The sequence below is a fragment of the Numenius arquata genome, chromosome 3, assembly GCF_964106895.1.
Source record: "Numenius arquata chromosome 3, bNumArq3.hap1.1, whole genome shotgun sequence".
Taxonomy (NCBI): domain Eukaryota; kingdom Metazoa; phylum Chordata; class Aves; order Charadriiformes; family Scolopacidae; genus Numenius; species Numenius arquata.
Window position 1 is genome coordinate 16908022 of NC_133578.1, and position 24803 is coordinate 16932824.

General features: G+C 41.7%; 1 protein-coding gene across 1 annotated transcript in view; it reads left to right on the forward strand.

The window, feature by feature from the left end:
* The window catches only part of SMARCAL1 (SNF2 related chromatin remodeling annealing helicase 1), a 36942-nt gene extending 15320 nt beyond the window's left edge, over window positions 1–21622 (forward strand). Inside the window, exons 8-16 of the mRNA XM_074145536.1 lie at window positions 431–496; window positions 8383–8523; window positions 14009–14227; window positions 15014–15084; window positions 17286–17388; window positions 18506–18688; window positions 19203–19303; window positions 20810–20906; window positions 21304–21622. Of these exons, the coding sequence (XP_074001637.1) occupies window positions 431–496; window positions 8383–8523; window positions 14009–14227; window positions 15014–15084; window positions 17286–17388; window positions 18506–18688; window positions 19203–19303; window positions 20810–20906; window positions 21304–21510 (1188 nt within the window). The 3' untranslated portion in view covers window positions 21511–21622. The remainder of the gene's footprint in view (window positions 1–430; window positions 497–8382; window positions 8524–14008; window positions 14228–15013; window positions 15085–17285; window positions 17389–18505; window positions 18689–19202; window positions 19304–20809; window positions 20907–21303) is intronic.
* Window positions 21623–24803: the final 3181 nt, after the last annotated feature.

Genomic DNA, 24803 nt, shown 5'->3' on the forward strand with positions numbered 1-24803 from the left:
TTTCTTTTTTTCCTGATCATTTTCATTAACCCCTTATTTAGGGAAGTGGCACTGTACAGGCCTCCCGTGTTTGCTGCATTTAAGGGACACATAGGGGGAAATGAGTATCGGTGATGGAGATAATGTTCCTCTTTCTCATTCCCTCTCCAGCCCCCTCCACTCACTTGTTTGCAACCATTTGAGATTCATGGCTTTAAGGTTTGATTTCTGTTCCATTTGCTTGCAGCTGCAGGTTTGAATGTAGGAAGCCTGCTACTCCCCGTGCTGTCTTTTCATTTAGAATTTGATGTGACTATCCCAATGTTTGAAGTATCCTCTGGATGATAGGTTTGTAATATTAGATAGCTGGGAATACCGGGAATTTGTTCTGTAGCCTGCAGTTGGACTACGGATCAGAACTGTCTTCACTTTCATGCTTGTTTTGTTTCAGGACGAATCTCATTTCCTAAAGAACATAAAAACTGCACGATGCCGAGCTGCCATGCCTCTACTCAAGGTGCGTATGCCAGGTGCCAAAGCTTCAGCAGCTCAGGTCAGGCTCCCAAAGCAGTGTTGCTCCATTTACCTGGTTTAGGAGCCAACAGCTGAATTCTGATGTTGTGCAAGTGGAAATCCAGGTCATGTTGTAGATCCAAGAGGAAAATTTGTTACTGGCCCAGCCACTTATGGTAAGACCTAACAAAAGAACTTTAGAGGCTCCCTTGAACTAATTGTGGTACTGCCACTAATGAGTAATTGTAATTGCTGAAGTGATGGGAATGTGATGGTGATGGGAAAAAGGGAATGTCAGAACTTGCCAAATGTATTCAGGGAGAGTAGAAAGAACATAGTAGTGTCAATGTAGCTTGTTTAATGGAAATAATCATTATCAGTTACTTCTTGGCACACAAATAGCTGCTGTATATCAAAATGACATTACCTAGGTCCTGTCCTTGGCTTTGGTTTTGGACTCAACTTTGTTACTGCAACCTTCCAATGCGTCTGTGTGCCTGGGGTTCAGGAGCACTCCCGTTTGTTAAATGTACAGAACTAGTAGGAAATGGCAGAATGTGAGGTTAGCAAGACAAGTGGCCCACAGAAGGGAGGCAATATTCAAGTACACGGTAACAGGAGAGATGTAAATTTTAATGTCTGCTTGTTGTCCTGGGATCAAAGAATCAAACTCCCTGGTAGCCTCTAGCAGATTAAAGTTACGAGTATTTTCTAGGCACTGCAGAGTCTGTACATTAGAACAAGGCAAACGCAGTTCCTCTTCAGCAATTACCAGCAAGTGTGTATAAAGAGAAGATTTGATCTGTGATGGCTTTATAGCAACCAACTTTTGTAAGCAAGTTAAGGGGAAGCTGAAAGTAGTTGTCCTTGAGTAACTTCATTGTTCTCTTTAAAGGCCTGACTCTTGTCTTCTCTTGGCTTTCAAAGTACTTCATGCTTTTAATGTTTGGAAACTAAGTAGGAGGTCCAATTTTATGAGCAGTTTGAAGTACAATAATTAGGGTGTATGTCTGAAAATGGTGGAAAATAACAAATTTACCTCATTGCAAATGTTCAAAAAGCAGTCTCATCCTTTCCTACTTGTACCTTTGTAAGGATTAGCTTGTCAAAATTATTTGCAGGCTACAAGATACGAGAGTGAAAGATGGTAGCTGTTAAGCGGAGGTTAATTGCCTTTATGCACTTACTGAGAATTTACAGTTTTATACTGTCACATCATGGGTCTTGGAGAATTGAGAACTGGTGCTTCTGAAACTGAATTTCAGTCTTCTGAAAGCATTAAGAATTTCATGTTCGTATCATGCATTATCTGACCTGCAAACAGCATACAGAACCAGATGTTTCGTGTTAGATCTTCAGGTAAATTGTATTCTCCTGCTTGCTGACTATAACTTCTGAAGTGAGTATTTACTGTAATAGCCATTCTTCTGCCCTCCTTGCTTTCCGGTGCAGTTCTGCTCTAAAACCTAGCCCCTTTGGCAACTTTGTCTTCAACTACTAGTGAGCGATGCCACGTTCGCTACTGGCACAGCACATTACAGCAATGCTTTCATATTTGAAAGAACTGGGTTTGACAACTATACTCTGTCATCTTTATAGTAAATAGTCAATGGGGTAAAAATTGTGAGTATTTTCAGTATTTTACATGATGCTTTGAGGTTATTGAATAAGAGGCATTGATAAACATGCTGCTGAGGATAATATTCTTGTTTTTGCCTTCTTTATGTTAAAAGGATTAGAGCAGTACTGGGGCTCTGAGAAGAGACCAAAAAAAGCTGTATCCATAGGGAAGTCCTTCATAGGTAACACTGCTTCTAGAACCTCAGGCCTTACATTAAGGTCACAGTGTGAAGCTGTGCCAGTGCCATAACCAGAGCCCCTGGAGCCAACTGGTGCCTTGTCTACCTTCTAAGCTTTGCCACTTCTATCTGTTGTTAGTGTTGTATTACTTTAAACTTTCTGAAATTGCCACAGTTGCTTACATTTCTTACGAGGTTCCCAACATCCTAAAGCATTGAAGCTTAGCCTTGCACTGGTTTTGGGCTCAGAAAAGGAAAAAAAAAACCCACCTAAGAAATGTCATCCTTGGTCCTTCTATGCTACGAAGATTTATGAGTCCATGATGACACTGGACAGATCTGAGTTAAAATGTTTCTGCGCCTGAAATGTTTCTGTCACTTCCATCTGTACTTAATGGATTTTTTTTATCTTGATAGAATCTGCTCTTGTGACTTCTCCATTTGAATAATAAGTAAAATATAAAAATTGTTGCGAGTGTTTAGACAGAACTGCACAATAATCAGATTAAATCAATACATTCATAACAAAGATGACTTACCTTGGATATTAATTTTGAATCTTCCTTCTTAGAGCCAAGCTGAATTTCCACCTCTGAAGTATTTAACCCATGGTTACAGCATTTAAAGCCTCATTTTAATTTTAATATCTGACATTGACCGGTTTTCAAAATGAAGTGGTATTTTTAGCCACTCAATAATTAATCTTTTCCTACTCTTTTGTATATATTGTGGAGCAAGTGTGGTATGGAATTATCAAGTAGAACCATGTATTAAACATGTGGCCTCAGTTTGTCAGTTGGGAACTTCTAGACATTTTTTCAATATTAAAACCCCACAAACTCTGTGTGTGTGCAGTATTTGGTGTGTGTAGTATTCAGTATCTTTTGTGACATACTTAGCTGCTACCCTGACAAAGATTTAGGAAAGTTTTGCTTGGGACAGTGGGAAGTGTGACCAGAAAGACTTTTTACTGCACTTTTATAATGGCTGAATGTATGCAGTGACCACGCTGGCTACCTGGTAGCTTCCCCCAGGTTGCCATTAGTTTGGAGTAAGTATATAAAGAGATGTTATTCCCAATTTATTGTCATTGGACAAAACTTTGAGAGGAACTTATAATTACACAAACAGTGAGATAGAGTGAGCTGAAATAGCAGCAGCAAAGTGTTTAGGCCAGATTTCTTATTCCCTTCACTTGTACACGGGGGAGAACACTTCATCCGCCTACATGGGACCAGGTGGTAGAGTTTGTCCACAGACTGTGTGCATCCCTGCAAAATTATGGAGGCTGATGGATTGAAAGCCATAGTAGAAAACAGTTCTTTGATGTTTTGGCATGTGGCAAAAATCCTGCTTTCAAGCTTAGCCAGCTTTCACGCTGGCCGGTCTGTGCCAGCAGCTGCATGAGATCTGTCCCCAGCTTCAGCATCTCTTGTGGTACTCAAGAGGGCTAGAAGTTCCCGTGTTCAAAGTGGTCCCTTTGTGTTCTTTCTATGCACAGCAAAGTGAGAATATTCTCATACTGTTGGGCTTTGGTTGAGTCACCATTTTCAAGCCTGGCTTGTCCCTGCCCCTAATCCAGAGCTGTGGCAATCAGTAATGGGATCTACTTGTCACCGTGCTATTTTCTTTACTCTCATGATTGGGAACAAGTTCTTGAGCGTACTGACAATATTAGTTGTTCCCTTTGCCTCTGCCCTGCATCCGCCTCCCTCAGAGGCAGAAAGTGTCACGGTGTTACACCTTTTGTAAGCATTTTGTTTTTTCCTTACAAGATTAAACTGGTCCAGAGATATGAGCATAAGAGAGGGAGTATACGTGCTATCAATATCCATAAAACAGCAAAGCCCCAAGGGTGGAGATGAAGAGGAAACAACAAAATGGAAGTTTTTCACTGATCTGTGGTGGGATCTCTTGGGGATTGGAGTGAAAAGGATTCTACATCCTTTGACCAGCCAAAGTGCTGCATGGTCTTTGTTCTTCTGTAATTGCATGGAGTATTGCAAGGCAGTGGAAACTGCGGAAGGTCCCAATGGAACATGGATGAGTTTTTTGGAAGCAAGACAGTAAGTTTTTAGTGAAGAATTGGGTTAGAAACTGAGAAATAAGAAGTATCTAATCAAAGATTCCAGTAGCATAAAATGGTCTTATGTCTGCTGTGTTCCCTATGGGCTTTGTTCTACAACATTTGGGTAATATTACTAATGTGATTGTTCCTATTGAGCTGCTGTTCAGGTTAATATCATGATGCACATACTGATGTTTGCAGGGTTAAGGGTCTTTGTTTCTATTATGGAAGTCCAAATACATGGTGTGGCTGGAATCTAATATCTTTGTGCTTGTTTTAGTAAAGAGATGCTTTAAAATAATAGAGGGAAATAGGTCAATGCTGAAGGTAGAAGGTGAGGAGGGAACACAAAAATCTCCCTTTCCAGTGGGAAATAAATAGCAGCTGTCTTTAGGCACTACAAATTCATATGGATTGGATAAATAAGCCTTTGCTTGTTGTTACCTGCTGAGAGAAGGAACTTCATCTTGAAATTGGAGAAACTTGAGGCCCTCAAGGCTGCATCTTCAGATCTGCTCTTACCTTCTAGTTTCCCTTCCCTCTCAAAAGAGGGAGGTAGTGTAATTTGTTTCGGTCACAGCTGATCGTTGCCATTTGATACACGTTCTCTGTCTAGATGTCATTTAAGAATAGGGAAAGGCATTTATATTTTTTGGAATAACCACTGCAGGATCATCTTATGAAATGCAGAGCCTTACCTATCTTACCCAAGTACAGATGCAGACTCTTCAACACAGCTGCAACCCTTTCCCTTTATCAAATCTTCTATTTCATCAGGTGATTATTATATTATGGCCACTCACAGATTTTTAATTTCACAGGATAAGATATTCTTATGCTAAGCAGTTCAAAATGACAGAGTAAGCAAAAACTGGGGACACAAGTAGTTGTACAGCCAGAACCAGCCATACTTATTTTAAAAAGTACGTCAGTCTGTTAGCACATGGCAGAGCTCATGCTGTGAAATGCATTTAACACAGAGACAATCATTGTATGTTAATGAGGCTCTTTGCATGTTCAATTATTTCTTTGTGGCATACCCCCTCCTCCTCACCTACTCCCCTTTGAATCAGTTGGGTGCTGGGTTTTGATTTCTAAAGTAAGTGCCATTGCGGGTTACCATTCCATAAATTATTCTTTGACTTTCAAAAGTGACACTTGTAAATGTTGTCACAGCTGTGGAATTCATTCTGGCTGGTGCATTGTGTGCACACCGCTTATGTTACTTAGTAAATGAGAGCCACAGAACAGGTTTCCACTAGTCAACTCATTGTCATAGCTCACTTCAGCAGTCTCAAAAGAAAGCAGCTGTAAGAACAGTCACAAGGACACACGAGAGAGAGGGATGCTTCTGGAGAAGATTAAAGTTCGTGCCTAAATGCTAATGAGCAGCTAAAGTTAGTTCTTCTATGTGGAAATAGGTGTCAATTGATTACAGACCTGTTTTTGCTAGAAAGTCCTTGCTGGTCACTGCAATCTTACTTTCTGTGCTGTTGTTCCATGTTATTCTTATAGACCTCAGAAGAAAAAGGGTAAGCTCTCATTTTTGACAGCAAAGAAGGTTCAGCAGGAAACAAGCAGTGATCAGCAGAGACTTTTCTACAGGAGCAAATCTTTATTGGCATCTATTCAAAATGAGTTGCCACTAGAAAAAAAGAGATGTGAATCAAAGCCATTTCTTTCATCCAGAATTTAAGTAAGCCTTCAACACTAGGAAACTTGTCTTCGAGGATTATTTATTTATTTTTTTCCCTTTCTCTCTTGGGCTCTTCTGTCATGGAATTTAAAAATGAAAGGGACCGTTGGGATTATTTAGACCACCTATGTTTCACACAATTTTCCGGAATTAATGTCTTCAAGATCCTCACAGCTCTTGTGGAGCTAGTGTCTTTTGGGGTTCTGGTTTTTTTTGTGGGTTTTTTTTTTTTAACTGTTGTTTTTTACTCCTTGATTTGTTTAAAATGGTTAATTATAGAAGATGCATCACAGCCCTTGGTAAGTGCTTGCAGTTGGTAGATACCCTAACTGTTCAGAATTAAGTTGTGCACAGCAAAGCAGCAGCTAGACAAGTTTAGAACTCAAATAACCTGTAACTTCATCATTCTCTATTTTGATACCTATTTAGGGGTTGGGGAAGGAGCCTAACTAATTCTTTTGACTACCAGGGAATAAGTGTTCCAACCTCGTCTCATGTAGCTCCTGGGGAGCACCCTCCAAAGAGGAGGAGCCTGGAGAATGGCATAAAACCCTTCAAGACAGTTAGGTTTATGTCACACTTAATACGTCCCTGGTCCGTTTTGAGTGAACTTTTCTTGCTTTAGCTTGATCCAGAAATATTTGAAGTGAGCTGTCTGTAATTGCATGACCTCCATGTTATCTTTTACCTATCAGTGGCCTTCTGTTAGTCCAGGAGGAAAAAGTTTAATTTGGAGGTTTCTTGCACATGTGGGACCAGCTTGTCTTGCGTTTCAGCAGATTTCTCAGGGTGGTGTCAGTTTACTCCTCAAAGGCCTCTGCAAGGCATCAGATATTGTCTAGGTTCTGCTCAGTTGTCCTTCACTGTTACCTTAATTTTAAAAACTGACCTAATTTCTGCTTTATCACTTTGTTTCCTCATGGGATCTGACATCTTTGGCCTCTGTGACTCCTCCTCCTTTTTGAGGCATCCTAGGCATCTGTCTTGTGCGAATTAACTCTCACCTTCCGACATGTCCAAAGGTTTGACCTCTCCTCTTATTTAGTTCAATAAGTATCCTGCTCTTTTTACATGTTTATGGGAATTGACTGATCCTGGTGATGATCACATTTCCTTCTGATCTGTTTAGTAGGGATGGAGGGAGAAGGCAAGTCCCACCTTGATTACAACCTATAAATAAATATCTGATAAAGTGTTCTGAAATTAATTTCCGGTAGCTGATCTGTGAACTCTTTTTCCACCAGATTTGGTTGGTGAGTGGATGAATCAGCTGAATAGATTTGGGTGACTGGTAGATCTCGGTGAAACGATAAAAGAATTTAATTTTCTTTTTCATTTAAATGTGAATGAGCTGTTGGTACAGGTGTCACTCAAGAATCTCTTTGTTATTTTAATGAACCTGCATTAAACCATGCAGGAAATTGCAAGGCATTTGTAATTTAACTACTATATGTGAATTTACAGCAGTAGAAATTCACAGCTCTCGTCTAATAATAGAACTAGATAATAATGGAGGTATGAGGGTAGAAAAGCATCTTGGAGGCTTTATGTCTATAGTATAATTTTTTTCCCCCACTTTTTGGGAGCACCTGCTTTAGATACAGGTTTCCCACCCCACCCCCTTCCTGTCTCCCCTACAACACATGTTTTCTAATCTTCTTACATGATTCATATTTATTAACTCATGTTCTAGCATCCAGCCAGCTGTACCTAGACTCACCATGGCTGTCAAGCAGACATCTTCTGGTCCTGCTTCGCGCAGCTTCATCTTTCTTTCCTTGCTGGTAGAATTTAAAATGAAAAAAAAAAAGAACAAAACATAAGAAAATAATCCTACTTCTCTGGATATCTTCTGCTTTCATGAGGAAGACAGTCTGCTTATGGCTTGCTGTGGCATGTTTATTACCAGAGAATTTATTTTGGAGTTGAGGATGTACCTGCAAGGGTGTGTCATTTTCCTCTGACGTCTGATGCCAAATGAAATGTTGAGTCAGGCACAAGATATTAACATGTCTAGTGGTAAATGCCAATTCAGAAAGTAGTCATAAAAATTTATGTATGTCCCCTTCCCTTACAGCATGTGGATGATGAATAATAAACAGTATGGTTTGTCCTGCTTCCTAGAAGTTTTAAGCACTGTCCCTGAGTCCGTAGCACTGTCTTCAGGCAGTGAAGGCTGAAAGTATCTGTGGAAGGTGAACTACTCTTCCGTTTACGTGCTTGGACAATGGCTCTGGGATTTTCTTTCAGGACTGGGGATGACTTCTTAGCAGATTCTGCTTATCCTGTGAGCTGTATGGTAACTATGCTGCATTTTGCTTTCCCAGGCTGCCAGGAGAGTGATCTTGCTTTCAGGAACCCCTGCCATGTCGCGGCCCGCAGAGCTCTACACGCAGATCGTGGCTGTGCAGCCAGCTTTCTTCCCGCAGTTCCACTCCTTTGGGCTACGCTACTGTGATGCCAAGAAGGTACTTCAGTGGGGGAAGTGGCACTCTGGGACTCTGAAAACAGCATTTTATTTCATTTTATTTTTTTGCAAAATGTGGAAGCTTTTTCTTGCCTTCCTTCTGTCTCGTATTACCTCTTTCTTGAGAAAATCTCACTGCAGAGTAACATTTTGAAAGCTTTCAATGTCAGAAGCTCTAGGTGCTGCAGTGGTGGGCCTGAGACATGAAAGTGGTAATGCTCCATGTCATGTCAAAATCTGTCCTGAAAGCCATGGAAGTAAAAAGCTGGGGAAAAAAAAAGAAAAAAAAGAAAAAAAAAAAAAAAGCCATAGCTGGGGAAATGAGCCTATTCTAAAAAAGAACTTGCTCCCAGAGTGTTTGAAATGGGCAGAGTAACTCTGGGGCCTTTCGGCAGCAACAAGTTTAAGCTAATTGATTAAAAAAACAACCCCCAAATCAGTTTCTAGTCTGCTTTAGTGACTGTTCAACAAAGTAAGGCCTCAGCTGCTTGGGATATTGAATTTCATACCTCCAGGTAAGTGAAAACCAAAGATTTATAGTCCATCTCTGCATTCCATCCTCTTCTAATTCAGGAAATGGATGTGGTCCTCAGCATATCTTGAAAATAAAAAAATAAATTAACTTCTCTTATCTCTGACAGCTGCTCAGCAGTGGTTTCAACGGAGTCATTGAGTCCAGCCACTGTAAGATCTTGGCTTTGCAGGAAGCCAGCAGTTGCAGCCGTGATGGCAGGTGTCTGCCTTGCTCTCAACGTATGGGCAACTCGTCTGGGCTTGGATTTGCCATCTCTAGGGTGGAACACACATTTCTAGGAGAAGAGCTTTTGCTGTTGCCTGTTGTACAAGGAGGCTCTAGGATCTTCTGTGCTGGTTGCATAGACACAAAAAGGGGAACCAAATTTCCCCCAAGTTCTCATTTGGAGCAGGAGCCCTCTAATCTGCCTTGCCCTCCAGTTCCTCCAGGACAAGCATTTAGCAGTTGGCTTATGGCACAGAGTAGCTTGGCAGTGTGAGCATGGACCTATAGCACATGAACTTGCTTGCTCTGCTTTGTTCTTGAGTATCCATTTCACTTCTTGTGCCTCATTTTCTGTAAGACTGGGCAGTAACTTTCAGCAGAGTGGTTGGAAGACCAGATGACCATTTCAGTGCTCAAAAATATTTACAGAAGAACTGAACGTCATCAGTGTATGCCATAAAAATAGTTATAGCTATTTTAGGGCTTTTGTGTGTGTTTTCTCTGTTTAGGGTAGCTAACATATGCCAAGTTTCCATCAAGATGATTCATACTCCAGTCTCGTATAAAGTTCTCAAGTCCCTCTTTTCCTAGATCTGAAAGCCTACTTTTACTTTCGTTGCTAGTGTAGTGCTGTGTGTGTCCAAATGTGCAAGCTAGATGAGCAGTTCATGGGCTTTGATACTCATAATGCTGCTGCCATTGATGAAAGTAAGGTCATTTAGCATGTGGAGTCACAGACACAGAGCTTGAGTTCTAGCAGATGACATCCATCCACAGTAGGAATCATATGGAGGGAGAGGACCACGTCTTCTCCTGAACTTCATTATCTTTGTTGAAAGATTCCTGTCTGAGCAGTGGCCAGAATTCTTCCTAGAGGGAAATTAAGAGATGCAGTTTAATCTCATTGGTTTTCTGCAGTAAAAAGGAAAGTTGAATTGCAACATGTGAATCTAAATAGGTTTGGAGTTCCATGAACCCTTTGAGGTTGAAGTTCTGCATGACTAGCTGTTGCTTCAATTACCAGACGTGAAACTCGGGTAAGATGTTGAACTGGATAAAAGAAATAAAATTGTTTTGCACGATCCAGGCTGTAACAGTGTATTCTGTGTAAATGAGTTTTCAACCTACAATGAAACTCAGCATGGAGGTCACAGTCTGTATCAGCTTCCCTTCAAAACCTCTGCAGGGTTTCTAGTACAATTTTGTTTCTCTGTTTGACCTGCCTCTACTAGACGGTAGAACATTACTGGTCTTCTCAGTGCTCGCCTGGGACATTTTGCTGCAGTTAATGTCAGTAAATGATAGTGTGAACCTAGAAAGAATTTGGTTATTTAGAGAAGAAGTGGGGCTGCTGGAAATGAAGAGATGTGGATAGTATTACAGAAAAAAATGGGACTGCTGAATATTGGGTTCCTACAGATCCACTCAGCAATGAGTAAATTAAAAGGTGTTTTGATGACTGCAGTTGTTCCCTCATGACTGTAGTATGTCCCTCGTGTTCCTTTTTGCAGCTCTAACCTGAGATTGTGTTAGGAGTTACATCCTCTCTAAAGAACTCTTGTGGTACTTCTGCTGTCATTACTTAAATAGGTTCTTCTTTCTGTCCTGAAAGTGGCAGCATGATGAGTGGGGGTGGAATTGCTCAGAAACAGAGAGGTTGTGCAAGGCTTTTGGAGATCTGTCAGGATAAAAGGTGCTATGTAAAAATGTTTTGATATTAATAATAAATCTGATTGCGTTATAAGATTAAAAAAAAATTGACAAACCCTGAACCATTCAATTTAAAACTAAAACCTGACTAGTTTCTGTTTGAAGATAATAGATTTTATGACAGAAAATTGCAAATACCTGGCAGATGTGATTAGAAAAGATATAAAATAAAAGTTTATCATTTTGTAATTCAACCTCCCAGCATCTGTACTCTTAAAAATGCAGCAAGTGAAATGTCACCTGCTTATTTACAAAATATCTCAAGTCTGTTTCCCAAAATACATGCTGTGAATTCATTTTTCAAACTGGGTGAAGTTGGCAAATATTAAATAATTTCTATCTGAGCACATGCTCTGAATTTGTAGGAGTTTGGCAGCTTCTGCTAACGCTGTAATAAGTTTACTGACTCATGTAAGATGCTGTAACACTTTGGTAAGAAAATCACAGTTGGAAGCATTTGTTCTGGAATGATATGGATCAAAGCCAGATGTGTATTTTGGCAAAATAAATGTTCCTCTTTTTTTCTCTCTCTCCTTTTCCACAATAGGATATACTAAACTATGTTTTAATAATTCCAAAAAACCCATCTTTTTTATCACTAGCTAGGTGCAGTACAGAACTAGCATGTTTCTTTGTTTGCAAATGGTTCCAGCAACAGTCACCATAAAAGAAATATAGTAATCTGAACATACTGTAGGGATTCTGCCCATATATGCTTTTTAACGTGACGCTAGGTAGTATATTGGCTCTGTTTGTGCCTTGTTCTTTCAGTTATGATGATGTTACTTTTCTGAAATGGACATGGACACTAAACATACATATTTCTTGTTATGGAAGTGGAAAGTGGAAAAACATAGGGTGCATGAGTAGAATGAGGTAGCCTGAGGAGAGTTGTCCAGGCCCCATAACAAGTCTTGCTCTGCAGCCTGGTCAGTGTCGATCCCTGCTACTTAGCTACCAGCGCACTGAGCAGCGTGGGCAGAGGGCTTCTGGGGCTTCTTGGTTCCGTACATCTGCTCTGCTGGGTCCACACAGCCTGAAAAGATGCAGCGAGGTCAGCTTTCCTGCAGCGTGCCTGAAGCTAATAAACCCAGCTAGACTTGAGCCAGCTCTTCACAGACCAGAGGGACGTATCTGCATTGCACTCCTGGTTTCAGGGAAGCAGAGCAGTAATACCCATGTTGCTTCTCGAGGGCTTGGCTTCCATCCAGGTGGGCTTATTACCTCTAGCTGTATTACCTCTGACTGTGCTGCTGCTGTCAGAGCTGGAGTTTTGACTCTACAGGATCCAAACTGGCTTTGGGTCTAGGGTTTGAATTGTTTCCTGATTTAATGAACCAACTATAGATAATCAGATGCTATCATACTTATGTAGGAGTAGATTAAGCCAAATCGGTTTTAATAGCGGCCAAAAGTGCCAGAATCCTAAGTCAGTTAAAGGTTCCCATCAGCACAACATGTCAATAGAATTGCAGATTGTCCTGTTATGTCTCAACCTAAAGTAGGAATGTTTGCTTCCAGATATCAGAGGTCTTAATTTCCTATAAGCTCTTTGATTCCTCCTCTTTCTGTCTTATAGCACGTTCTCATCCCTGTTCCATCGAAGCACCATCCCTTAATACAGTCAGTAACGTGACTAACCTCATGGCTGGTATGATTTCTTTTTTGTCTTATGTGTTCCACAGGAGGATGCAGTGGATTCTTTGGACCTTTTTCCTATTTTACTTCCATTTCTGTGTTGCAACAGGTTTCTCTTGGGGAAGGCAAATAAAAGATATATAGATTTTTAAGGTTAAATCTATTTTAACAATTAATGTGGCTCAATGAGAGTGGAGCAGCAGGTCAAAGAAGTTGGTGCTGAGGCTCCTCACGTCTCCATTATATGCAATTTAAGGAGGTGTACGTATACATATGTAGGGGGTTACTTTGGGTTGTTGTTCCAGGACCGAAGGTCATCCTTTTGGCTTTTTTGGTGACATTGCCAGTAAGACTTGGAATTAGAGCTGTGAGGAAGATTTCCCCTCCCCCTTGCCTTGGTTTTCAGCATTACTGTAGCTGTATTTCAGATATTTATTTGTGAAACTTCAGCAGAAAGGTATCTTTTTATCCTTTACTTCAGCATAAAAACCTTATTGGTTTCCTCTCCAAAAGAAAGATGTTTCTTTTGGGGAATGTACCAAATTTTGATGCCACTGTTTGTCAGCTTAGTTGTCCTTTCCCGGAGAATAAATGATAGGCCATAGGGTTACTAGTAGGAGAAGTGATGAGCTGAAATTAATTGCACACAAGATCTTGGAGAATAGGGCAGGTTCAGAGGCGAGTGCTTCAAGGGAGGAGTAATGAAGGTTTTGTTCAGAGGAGGTTTCAAGTGATGGTGCTTTGAAGAGACAACGCTTGGAGTGATTTATTTTGGGCCACAATTTATTTACAGTTCGCTTGAGTCTGGGCCAAACACGGTAATGGCAGAAACAGAGTATGTCAGGAAGCGGATCGAGAGACGGGTCACAGTGAAAAACAGGCAATTTTGGCCTAGCATTTACTAGGCATGTCAGACAAGTGTAACATCTCTGTGAACGCATTTGGGTTAAGGCTGTTTGTCCTCATGCTGTTAAGATTTTTGTCTCTCTCTGCTTAAAGCTGAGGTAAATGTGTGTGCACAGAGCTGCAGTGAGTGCTGTCGGCCTGCCCAAAGCTGCCGGCGGAGAGCAGTGCAGGAGCACAGCGCCTTGCTGGGCGAGGGTGGATACCAGGGCACAGCGCAGTGGGAAGAAGCCCTACCTCTCTGCGTAGTCCTCTTCCCTGCACCTCCCTGAGCAGTTGTAGATAGGAAAAAGGGAAGTTTGTCAGTAACCTTCTTGTGATGGGTAGATTAGTTTGTACACTTCTGTCTTACTGCCATTTTTGTCAGATCTCTCTTCCTGCTGACCATTAAGTTCTTGGCTTGTCCGGCTTCCCTGGAAGTTTATTCTACTCTTGGATTGCCTGCAGACCAGTCTTTTGTAAATTTGACACTGATAACTGCTTTGATCTTTCCCAGATGCCATGGGGTTGGGACTACTCTGGATCATCCAACTTAACTGAACTGAAAATTTTGCTGAAAGAGTCCATCATGATCCGACGTCTGAAATCAGATGTGCTTTCCCAGCTCCCAGCAAAGCAACGCAAAATGGTTGTGGTGGCTCCTGAAGGCATCAATGCAAAGACCAAAGCTGTCTTGGCAGATGAAGCAAAGAAGATGACCAAAGGATATGACAGTGTAAGTCAGAAGCTATTTTCATGATGAGCCATTGGTATTTCAGGTACCTTTATTTAAAAACATCAATGGTACTGATAAAAAAACTAGTACCCTGAGTTCCCAGGAAGGTCAGAGCCACACCTCATTTGAAGGCACAGTTTTAAATGAATGTACAACACAATCAAAACAGCTCAGTTTTTTTTCCTTTTGATTTATGTGGTCTACTTTGTCCTTTTGTGTGAAATACCATTTCCTCTGTCTTTCTTCCTCTCTTGTTAGTTCTTTCTAATTGTCATTTGTGCCTCCTGCCTCTGTACTTGCTCTTCTATCTTGCCTTATAATCCTATTCACCCTACAAACACAGCCTTGGTGAAGCTGCGTTGTGAACACAGCAGTAGCCAAAAATGAGAAGAGTGTATTTTAACTTTGTTTTTCTTGTATGGATGGCAAATGCATGTTCTAGGCTCCTAGGTTGCTAATACAGTTCTGTAAGAACTTCGGAGTTTTTCCTTGCCATTTTAGTTGGGGAGTGCTTTCTCAACCAAAACTATGTTTGTGATGTGCCCGTCATCCAGCTTGTAGGAGTTGAGTAGGAGGTAGGAAGGGAGGTGGCAGAAATAGGAGTATCTGCCATGCCCGGTGGCGAGTAGGAGACTTTCCCCTCCAGTCCCCTTTTGTTGTGCATTTTTAGGCTGATTTTTTTTCCTAGTAAAGTGTTTATTGGCAGCCTCAGATATCCCTGATCTGTAAGCAAGAAGGAGAAAAGGCATTTCTGAGACTCATGCTTGTTTATCTTTCCCTTTGCAGAAACAACAGGAGAAGGAAGCTCTTCTCCTCTTCTACAACAGAACGGCAGAAGCTAAAATCCATTCAGTTGTGTAAGCTGCATGTCATTACTTCATTCTTGCCTCGTAAAATGTGTTTTTCTGCTGAGAACAGGAAAATGGTGCCTTAGAGATAACAGTGCAGGGACATGAAGCATAGCCTCAAGCCAGCTTAGAAAAAATGTATTTTAATTACAATGCACTAAACATTTTCTTCTTTCAGAGTTCATAGGCTGAATAAGTCCTCTGATTTCATTCCAGATTTGGATCTAAACTGTCATTTGAACCATCTAAAATTACTTGATGTTTGGGACTTGGGTCAAGTTCCCTGGTCTGGGCCCTATTTCAATTTAAGGAAGAGAGAAGTAATGAAACTAAAAGTATTAACAGAATTTAAGAAAACAAATGCTGCAGTCCTGCTGCAGCAGGAACCATGTGCCAAAAAGTGTATGAGATGGACTGAGCTTCAGTTATAGTGTGCTCTAAGGATGTCACAGCCCCTGCTGAAGTTCTTGGCTTTTTCACAGAGCTCATATGGGACCTCAGTAGCAAAAATTTTCTATCATAGGTGTGCTCTTACTCTACCTTCTCTAGGAATAATTTCCTTTTGTGGCTTTCTGTGCCCTTTCATCCTTAGCCTTTTGCTGGGTCTGCAAATGAGTTCCTTTAGGTCATGTAGCATGCCTTTATAATAAGTAGTATGCTAATAACATGAAAACAGTTTACTTTTCTGCAGCCCTCTGAATGTAAGGACCAGCTGATGTGTGCTGTGTGATTTCAGTCTCAGACCTTGCTGCAGAATCTGCCTGTTTGGCACAGAACTGTACTTCAGAGTCCCAGCACTCATTTCTGTAGAAGAGTTTCTTCCTTTTTTGTTAGTGAACAGTTAGAAGACTTTCTTCCTTTTATATTCAGTTGCAAGTGTGAACTGAATATAAAACTATGAAGTGCTGTTTACTTGCCTCTCTGGTAGGAGCTAGTGTATTTTTTTCTGGGGTTTAGTAGCACTTAAAATACCACTTATTATAAGCTGCTAATGTACAGCACCATCTAGCTAATGGTACTGTCCTGTGATCATCAGCACCTCCCACGTCTTACCCTTGATGATAGTGTCTTCCATTGCTTCCACTGAAGTGATTAGCCATTTGTTAAATGTGATAAGGGAATGAGATATAAAATAATTGTAATGTGTTGGCATCTGCTTGCTATGCTTGAATGATCACTTTGATATTTGCTTTAAAATCAGCAATCCCACTTCTCTCCCAGATGTTTTTGTTAAATGATATTCTCACATAATTGGGATCTGAACATCATGAACCCTGGGATCTGTCTGCAAAGCATTGATACATCTTAATATAGCGCTGGAAATCCCGCTTGGTGTTTTCTGACAGTTTCTGCTGACCTAAGCTGTGTTGTATTTAGCCAAGAACTTGGTATTCCTGATCTTCACAACAACTTTGTTATTCCAAAGAAAAAATGACATTCATAATATCTGTTCTGATAGCTGTTGCTATACTTAGTTACAAATGTTAGGCTTTTAGGTGTTTTTCAGGGTCCAGTTGTATCACAACTTACTACATGGAAATGTGTTCTATAGCTCGGCTATTAATCCATGGAAAAAGCCAGATTTAATTAACACTGTTTAACTGTGTTTAAAAAGAGTCTTGTTACCTTTCATTGGTCATTATCCTATATGCATATGGATAATTCCTAGAAATAGCTGATGTATTTAGATTGTTAAGCTGTAATAAATTGTAAATGTGAACCCTTCCAAGAAAAGCTACTTTTACGGTACTCTGATGCTTGGGTTTAGAGACCTTTTCTTCTAAAATAAAAGCAATCCTATGTATACCTAGAAAGGATAATTGTATACAGATTACCTTAGTGATTGTGCAAAAGTTAGAAATGCAGAAGGGTGGATGATGCTGTCAAATAAGTATAAATGACCTCCAATTGATCGGTCTGGGATGTCATGTTTCAAGTAGGATCTAATAAATTGATTAACACACAAGTTTAAATGTAGGCAACTGTCCAGCTGTGGTGAAGAAAAATGAGTGGCTTTTCCTGCAATGTCTTTTTTAATCTGTAGGAGGCTTGACTTGCTACTTGTATTTTACTGCAACTTTCATGCTAGCTTATTTCCTGGTTTCTATGTATAGATAAGCAGTATCCTTAAAATTTGCTGTGAGCAAAGCTTGTATTCTCTCAGGACATAGTTTATAGAGTTTTGGGGTTTTTTTTACTCTTTCATGTAGAGAATACATCCTGGAGTTACTGGAAAGGGGGAATGATAAATTCCTGGTGTTTGCTCATCACAAGATAATGCTGGATGCAATAGTTGCAGAGCTGGAGAAGAAAGTAAGTAATTGAATAAGTTGTCTTAACTCTATCACTATTCCAGCTTCAAAGCTGTTTAAGAGCTCCCCAGAGTTATTGCCAGTCAGATAGTTTACGAAAGTTAGTGGCAGAGAGAATTTCTACTTGTTGTGCTGCTGGATGTGCCCTTCACTGAGGCAGCTGAGCTGTCAGGATGAATGCCTCACAGGATGCACTTTGTATTAGCTGACTGGCTTTTGTTGTATTTAATGTTCTTTTAATCTCCATCATCTGCCCTGGAGCTTGTGAATTCTTGGAGGAGTGTTACCCTGTGTGGCCATCTCTGCTTTCCTCAGAGAGGGAGAGTGTTAACACCCCAAGTCCAGCTATGGCTGCTTTCCTTTATCTCTGTGGTGCTCTTACATTTTTGAACTGGGATAATGTACAGAGACTTGACAGACCTGCCAATCATCTCTCTGACTTCAAAAGTGTTTTGCTAATTATTCACGTGAAACTTCCATGGATGCACCCCTAAAGAGTTCTGGGTCATGCTGGGGCAGTGTGAAGGATGGTTTAAGTTAATATTCCAAACAATAAATCACAGTGGCAGTGATGACTTTGCTAACTCTGTGACAGCATCCTCCAGTAGAACAAGGGGGTTGGACACCGAAGAGTTATGGCCCTGCATCACCCAAGTGTGTCATGCCTCTCCTGAGCCTACCACAGAGCAACTGAGATGTGTAGGATCCCATCTTCTTCTGTCACAAATAGGAGAAGACTTAGGGAGGTGAGGTTGAGGAGGTTGTAGCAGCTGAAGACAGACAGACAGTATTCGTTCAGCTTCATATTCAGTCAGTTTCCTTTCTACCGTACCTGAGTTGCCAGCTTGTTGCTGTCCTTCCTGTTGCTCAGGACTGGTGGGAGAGCAATGGACATCAGAGCATTGTCATGCATTGTGAACAGAGGGAAGGTACATTATATGCTGAGCTACAGTGCCTCTGCATTAAAGATAAGGAAAGGTCTTAAAAATCCAACTTGCCTTCTTACTTTCATGGTTCTGCCATGGGAAAGGGAAACAGAATCCACTAAAGCATGGAAGGAGGATACGGGAAAGGGGACACAGGGCCTCTATTAAGTATAATCTTCTGCCTTTTCACAGCGTGTTGAATACATTCGCATTGACGGCTCCACGCCTTCAGCCGAGCGGCAGTCCCTGTGCCAGAAGTTCCAGTTCTCAGAGAAGCAGGTTGTGGCTGTCCTGTCCCTCACTGCCGCAAATATGGGCCTGACATTGTCTGCTGCAGACTTGGTGGTGTTTGCAGAGCTTTTCTGGAATCCAGGGGTATGCATTCTTCAGGGGACAAGGGTTGGATGCTCCCTGGAGAGCAGAAACATTAGCGCTTAGGAGGAGATGTAATGGGCAGGGGATTTTCTCTAGGGTTTTTTGTCTTTCCTTCTCTCATGACTACTTGCCCGTGCACCTCCAGGTGCCTGGGCTTGAACTAGTGGGGCTGGTTGCACAGCTTGCTGGCTGGAGAAGATGGTGTAAAAGGGAAATGTGCTCCTGTTTCTTAACTTGACGTAGCTCTCAACAGCTCACCCAGCCAAGACCTGGAAGGGTCCATCATCAGTGCTGACCCTCTACTTTTGATAAATGCTCAGTGCCTTTTGGGAACCTGGTGCACCAGATTACTTCTTGGCTTGGTCTGTGTTTGAGGATGCAGGTATTAACAGGATACAGATGAGAAATAGTCACTAAGCTCAAGAAACAAGGTCTCTTTGATCCTTGGTGCTTAAACTATTTCTTAGATGTTGCAGCTCTGACTTTATTTTCTTTGTCATGTTTTTACATAAAGGTTTTGATCCAAGCAGAAGATCGGGCACATCGAATTGGACAGACCAGCTCCGTTAATGTTCACTATGTGGTGGCTAAAGGCACAGCAGATGACTACTTATGGTAGGAAAGGAGAAAGACACTTTGGTTCACCTGCTGCCTATTTCCACTGCTTGTCACATATGTGATGTGAGGTTTCCACAGCTTGTGAGGAGAGGGGCAGTAAGTGCCAAGCAGGGCTGCTGTGAGCCGGTGGCGTGGCCTGGCCACAGTGGACAGAACTAAGTGGATGACAAGCAGGAGGAATAAAAGTAGTTATCTGACAAAGAAAGGGCTGTTGAGAGAAATTCTGGAAGAACTGATGCATCTAAAACCTTCACATCCTCTGTATAAGGAGAAAGAATTGTCTTAGATAACAGCCCAGAGCGTTTGTGTGTTGAGGTACTGTAGAGTGCCAAGTACATTCAAGCAAAGTCAACAGACACTGGAGATGGTTCAGTGTATCATGGATCAGGTCTGAGGAGCAATCTGGCTACTGAGAGCTTGGACAGGGAGATGTGGAGGAGGACTGTGCTGTTGCTTTCCTCTTTCTAATCAGTGAGCCTTTTGGATGCATTAAAGAAGTGCTACTGACCCACCTCTGGAGAGTTGGGGTCTGAGCCTTTTTGGCTTTTGTGAGAGCTATCATCAGTAGACACTGGGAAGGGGACGATCTGAGGAATCCTTAGTGTTGCAAGGGAACTGACCTGCAAATGATGAAAAGAAATTATCCACCAGCTGGTTCATTTAAGTCCAAAATTACATCTTTATTACCTTGTTTAAAGGATCAAATGAACTAAGTGAACTTGTGCAGTTCCCAGAATATCATGATGGCAAATAATTATAACCCTACAATGCAGGGATCTGGAAAACTGATGCATCGCCCACATTTCATGGAAAGTTAATGACAGTAATTCTGCCTTTATTTGTGAAATGCTGTCCATGCAGTCATTAATGCTAAATGGGAAGGAAATATGGCTCTTTAAAGGAGGACAGTGGTGTCCCTTTTAAAGGCAAAAAAAGAAGACGAAGACAAGGCTATTTGGTAAATGCATTAATTGTGCTGTAGCCTTTGCTTCTTTCAAAGTGTCCAGTTTGCAGGGGTGGTTGGGACCTCTCGGCCTCTTGGGCCGGTGATGGATTCTTCATCCTGCAGTTCATCAGGAGATACCCTAGAAATTCTGTTGTGTCTGTTGGTGGGGATTGCCATTGCTGAACATGCAGGCTATTGGGATTCCCTTTTGCTGCATTTCTTGTTCTGACTTCCTACCATTGGTGTTGTCTCAGTCAACTAGTTTCCCTACTGGATATGTGTGTTCTCCAAATATTTATAGCCTGAAATCCTCTTCTTCTTACTTATTTAAATTGTATTGATACTTATATAAATTGTATTGATTGATACCTCAAGACAGCATACAGTCATCATAAACAAGAACAGGACAGGTTAAGGAACTAACAAGCTTTGGTAGAAAAGCCATCTTTATACCCCTGTTACATCTTTTTTTTTTTTTTCATTTACACATAGTAAATGACACAGTGTCCTTGCATGATATTTCCTTCCTTTCAGTAATATCTGTTTATCCCTCCTAGGCCAATGATTCAAGAGAAAATTGAAGTGCTGGGGGAAGCTGGTCTTTCAGAAACCAATTTCTCCAAAACAGCTGAATCCACTAATTACTGCCCTAAGGTAATTGACCTGAAAGAATATTGATGGTCCCTGGGAGAGGTTGAATGGGCTTTGGCTTGTGTACATCTAGATTGGCAGGTGATTGGCAGGCTGACCTTACACCTGCTCTGCCTTTAATGCCACAGATCAGATTCTCCAGTTGCTCCCAGGATGCATGCCTTGACTTGGACTCTGCACAGAGTTCCCAAACCTGCTGCATGCAAGGAGACATGATAACTTCCATAGCATATATATGTCTCTGAGACATATGTGTATATATGTATGTATGATACATATATATATCAGATGATATATACACACATGGGCACTGTCTCAGAGGCCGTGCCCTCTGATTGTTGCTCACTTTGGTTTTTATATGACAATGTTTATGCAGATTCTGTCTGTTCTAATTTCTCAGCCAGATCCAAAGCAGAAGACCATCTATGACCTTTTCCAGAGGACCTTCTCTGAGAGCAGAGATGACACCGATGAAGCTTTGCTTTTGGAGGCAGCTGATGCTTGCTGTGAGTTTGACTCTGGCAGTGCCTTGCAAGATACAGAAGGAGAGACACGTTCAGTGAGTCCCCCCAGAAAGCGGCGGATTGAGGAGTTTTTTAAAAAGTAATGGTGACAGGAAAAGAGAAGGTGGCTAAGAGACTTTTTTAATTAAAAAAGAGACAAAGCAATCAAGTATTATTTTTTCAGTTTTCAAAAATAAAAGGCTTTAAGATTTCTGTATCTCTAGTGCATTTCATCTCAAAAGGTGAGAAGGCAATCTGTCAGCGTGACAGATGTGCACACCTGGCAGCCTGCAGGTTTCACAGTCCTGGTTTTGCTGATGACTGAGTGGCCACGGGCAAGTAGCAAGCTCCTTTGTTTCAGCATGTCAGCTTCCACAGTTGTTTTGTTTAAAAAGCGGATAACGGTTGTCTGTCCACAAGGCAGAACTATTGTGAAAACTAACTTCTCAGCAGCTGCAGAGTGCTTTTAATAATCGGTCTTCCATCTCCAAGAATTTTAGTTTGTATTTATAGGAGTTAACTGTAACCGTTAAAATTTGGTCCTCACTTCGGTCGCTCACAAACTGGTTCTCTCATATTTGGTTTGGTAGTGAGGAGAACGAGATCTGTCCGAATCCTATGCTTTGTGGAGGTGGGGGAGAGGAGGGAAAGCCCCAGATTTTTGTCTGTGCAGAGCAGTCAGGACCTTGAAAGTACTATATACCAAGTAGTATAACTGTCTGCCGGGAGGTGGGTGTTGCCCCTTAGGCAATATGTCTGCCTGAGCACACTGAGCTCTGGCCTCATCTGCTGAATCTTAGGACCTGTTCCATGGCACATGGTTCTTGTGTCAGCGGAGGGTGAAGCTTGTGCTGACTGCCAGGGATTAAGCTCGGCTGCTCGGGAAGGGTGTGTGGGTGGGTGTTTTCTTCAAGACTTGAGCCTGATTTCCACAGGTGAGTGAGGAGAGGGGGATGTGTGCGGACTTTTGCCCTTGTTTTGTAAGAAAATGATTCTGGACTGAGCTGTTTAAATAAAAAGTTGGTTAAGTCATAGTTCCCAAGCTTTTAGTACTTTCTCTATTTTAGATTTTCATCTCCCATTTGGATCTTAAGCTTGAGAAATATGTGATGCAGTGGAAATGTTAGCATTTTTTAAAAAATATTTACAATGTCTGAAAAGTCTTTTTGGGGACACTTCATTTTGTGCTTTCTATAACTCATCAACTTTCAAAAGAGAAACTCCCATGATACTTTGCTTATAGATGAATCAGCAACTTCTTCCGTAAGGCATTTAGGCTGGTACCCTAGGACCTGTTAGTTGCTCCCATTACAGCTCTGTGCAGGTTACACTGAGAATGCCAGAAGCAGCTCTGTTGCCTGATGTGGGGATTAAAATGCCTGGGTTTGATTTGTGATAGTCTCTGTCATGCTGTCGGCCTCATTAACTGTGAGACCTGAACTCCCAGCCTCGGTGCCACCTGAGCAAACACGCTCTTTGATTCCTTTCAGGAGCTTGTGACACATTCGCTGTCCCTTGGCCACAGCCTGACTCCACGGCAGGAACGTCTCTGCAAAAATTCTACAGGCCACTTTTGATGTGGGCTTGATGTAAAGACAAATGGCTCTGTTTATCACAACTGATCTTTTTAGGCATCTCTGCATGGCCGTCTTTTTTTTTTTTTTTTCTGTATTATTGCTAGTGCAGTGTAGCATGATCTTTAATTAATGTCTTTCATGCGTCTGCTTTTGGTATGAGAAGATTTGGAACTGGCCTAGTATTAAGCAAATGTGACCAAGGAGCACAGGAGAAGGTATAATTTCACAGAGGTATGAGTTAGCTATGTTTTACACCCATAATCTGTAGAGAAGGGTCGGGAGAAGGCAAACCTGAAGGCTTACATCTGGAGGCCAGGAGCTAAGATGCTGCGCAAGTGGCGTGCTTGGCCATGTGCAGATACTTGACATTGACAAAAAGCCCTCTCTTCCATGGTCAGGGAGGAAAGCGCTTGTGCTACAAGATCAACCTGATAATAACGGATATTTTTTCCTGCATCGAAGGGTTTGATTATCCTATTTTCAGCAAGTGTCGTCATGGAAATGCCCTGCAGGCTGTGTATGCAATTGTGTTGGGTGGAGACTTGCTTTTCATTCATGACTGCAGAAGGTGCTTTGGTGTGTGTGCAAGAGAAGAGGAGTAGGACAGAGGGTCGTGTGGCTGGCCAACTGGAGGAAATGCTTTGTCTCTGGATTTGAGATTGAGAGCCAAACATCATTTCTCTTGCTCCAACAGCTGGCCAGGAGATAAATGCACACTTTTTGACATTTTTAAATATCTTTCTTGTTAAACACAGAATATTTAATCTGTTTCTAGGACACATGATTTTTCTACTTGCAGAGAGGGTTGTTTTAAGGGGTGAGAAATATCACTGCCTACTGAAAAAAAAAATATGGAAGACATTATTTGTATACCCATATTGTTGTCTCCTATAGGTCTTCCTCCTTGTAAAGTTACAGCTACTTCAAAACAGTATTTTTCTAAAATCTGCTGAAAGTACCCTTGGAGAATTCTGCTTCTCATAAACGCAATTTATCTTACCCATATATTGATAAATCCCAGCCCTGTTAGAGGAATGCTAGGTGTACTCTTCCTTTGTTAGGACCCAGAAAATCTCAGCTGGTTTGCTGCAGAGTTACAAAGGCTCTTCAAGTACACTTGAGGTTCACTTTATCCTTACTAGATGAAAAAGGGGAGAAGCATCTTGCTGGAAAGTGCTTTTAGTCATTACATCAAGGGATTGGAAAGAGTGTGCAGGCCTCGGCCAAATTACACCATTAGTCTGTCATTAATATGATGAGGAGGTGGCTGGGAAGCTGCCAGCAGGCTCAGACAGAATCTCCAAGGCTTGCTGATGAGATTGTGTCCAAGGCACTGTGCAGGTGGCCAATGAGACCCACAGGCGGGCTCAGGAACGTGCAGTGCTCTTGGGGACACTTAGACCTGCCCATCAAAGATGTGACTTTTTGGGGGAAGGACCCATTTTAGTGAATCTTGGAGCATTTTAAATGTGACTGGGTGCCTGCCTGTACGCCTGCCTCTGTGTTCCCACCCTTGTTGGAGAAAGGCATGTTTCCAGGGAAGATGCCAAACCAGGACCAACAGGTAAAAATACCTGGACAATAAAAGGGAGCAATTCGAACTGTATCTTCAGCACAGGAAGCTGACCAGCCTGGGGCCTGCAGAAGAGTTGAAGGTGGTGGAGTGTCGAGGCAAGGCTTTTGGAGCTGTGCTGGCCTGTCTGCATCCATCCATCCATCTTCTCAGTCACTTGGAAACGTACGTTTGTTTTGGCACTGCTGGGAATGGCTGTTGTCTGAGGGGGCTGGGTTCGGCTGTTGGCAGAGCTGCCTGTAGTCCC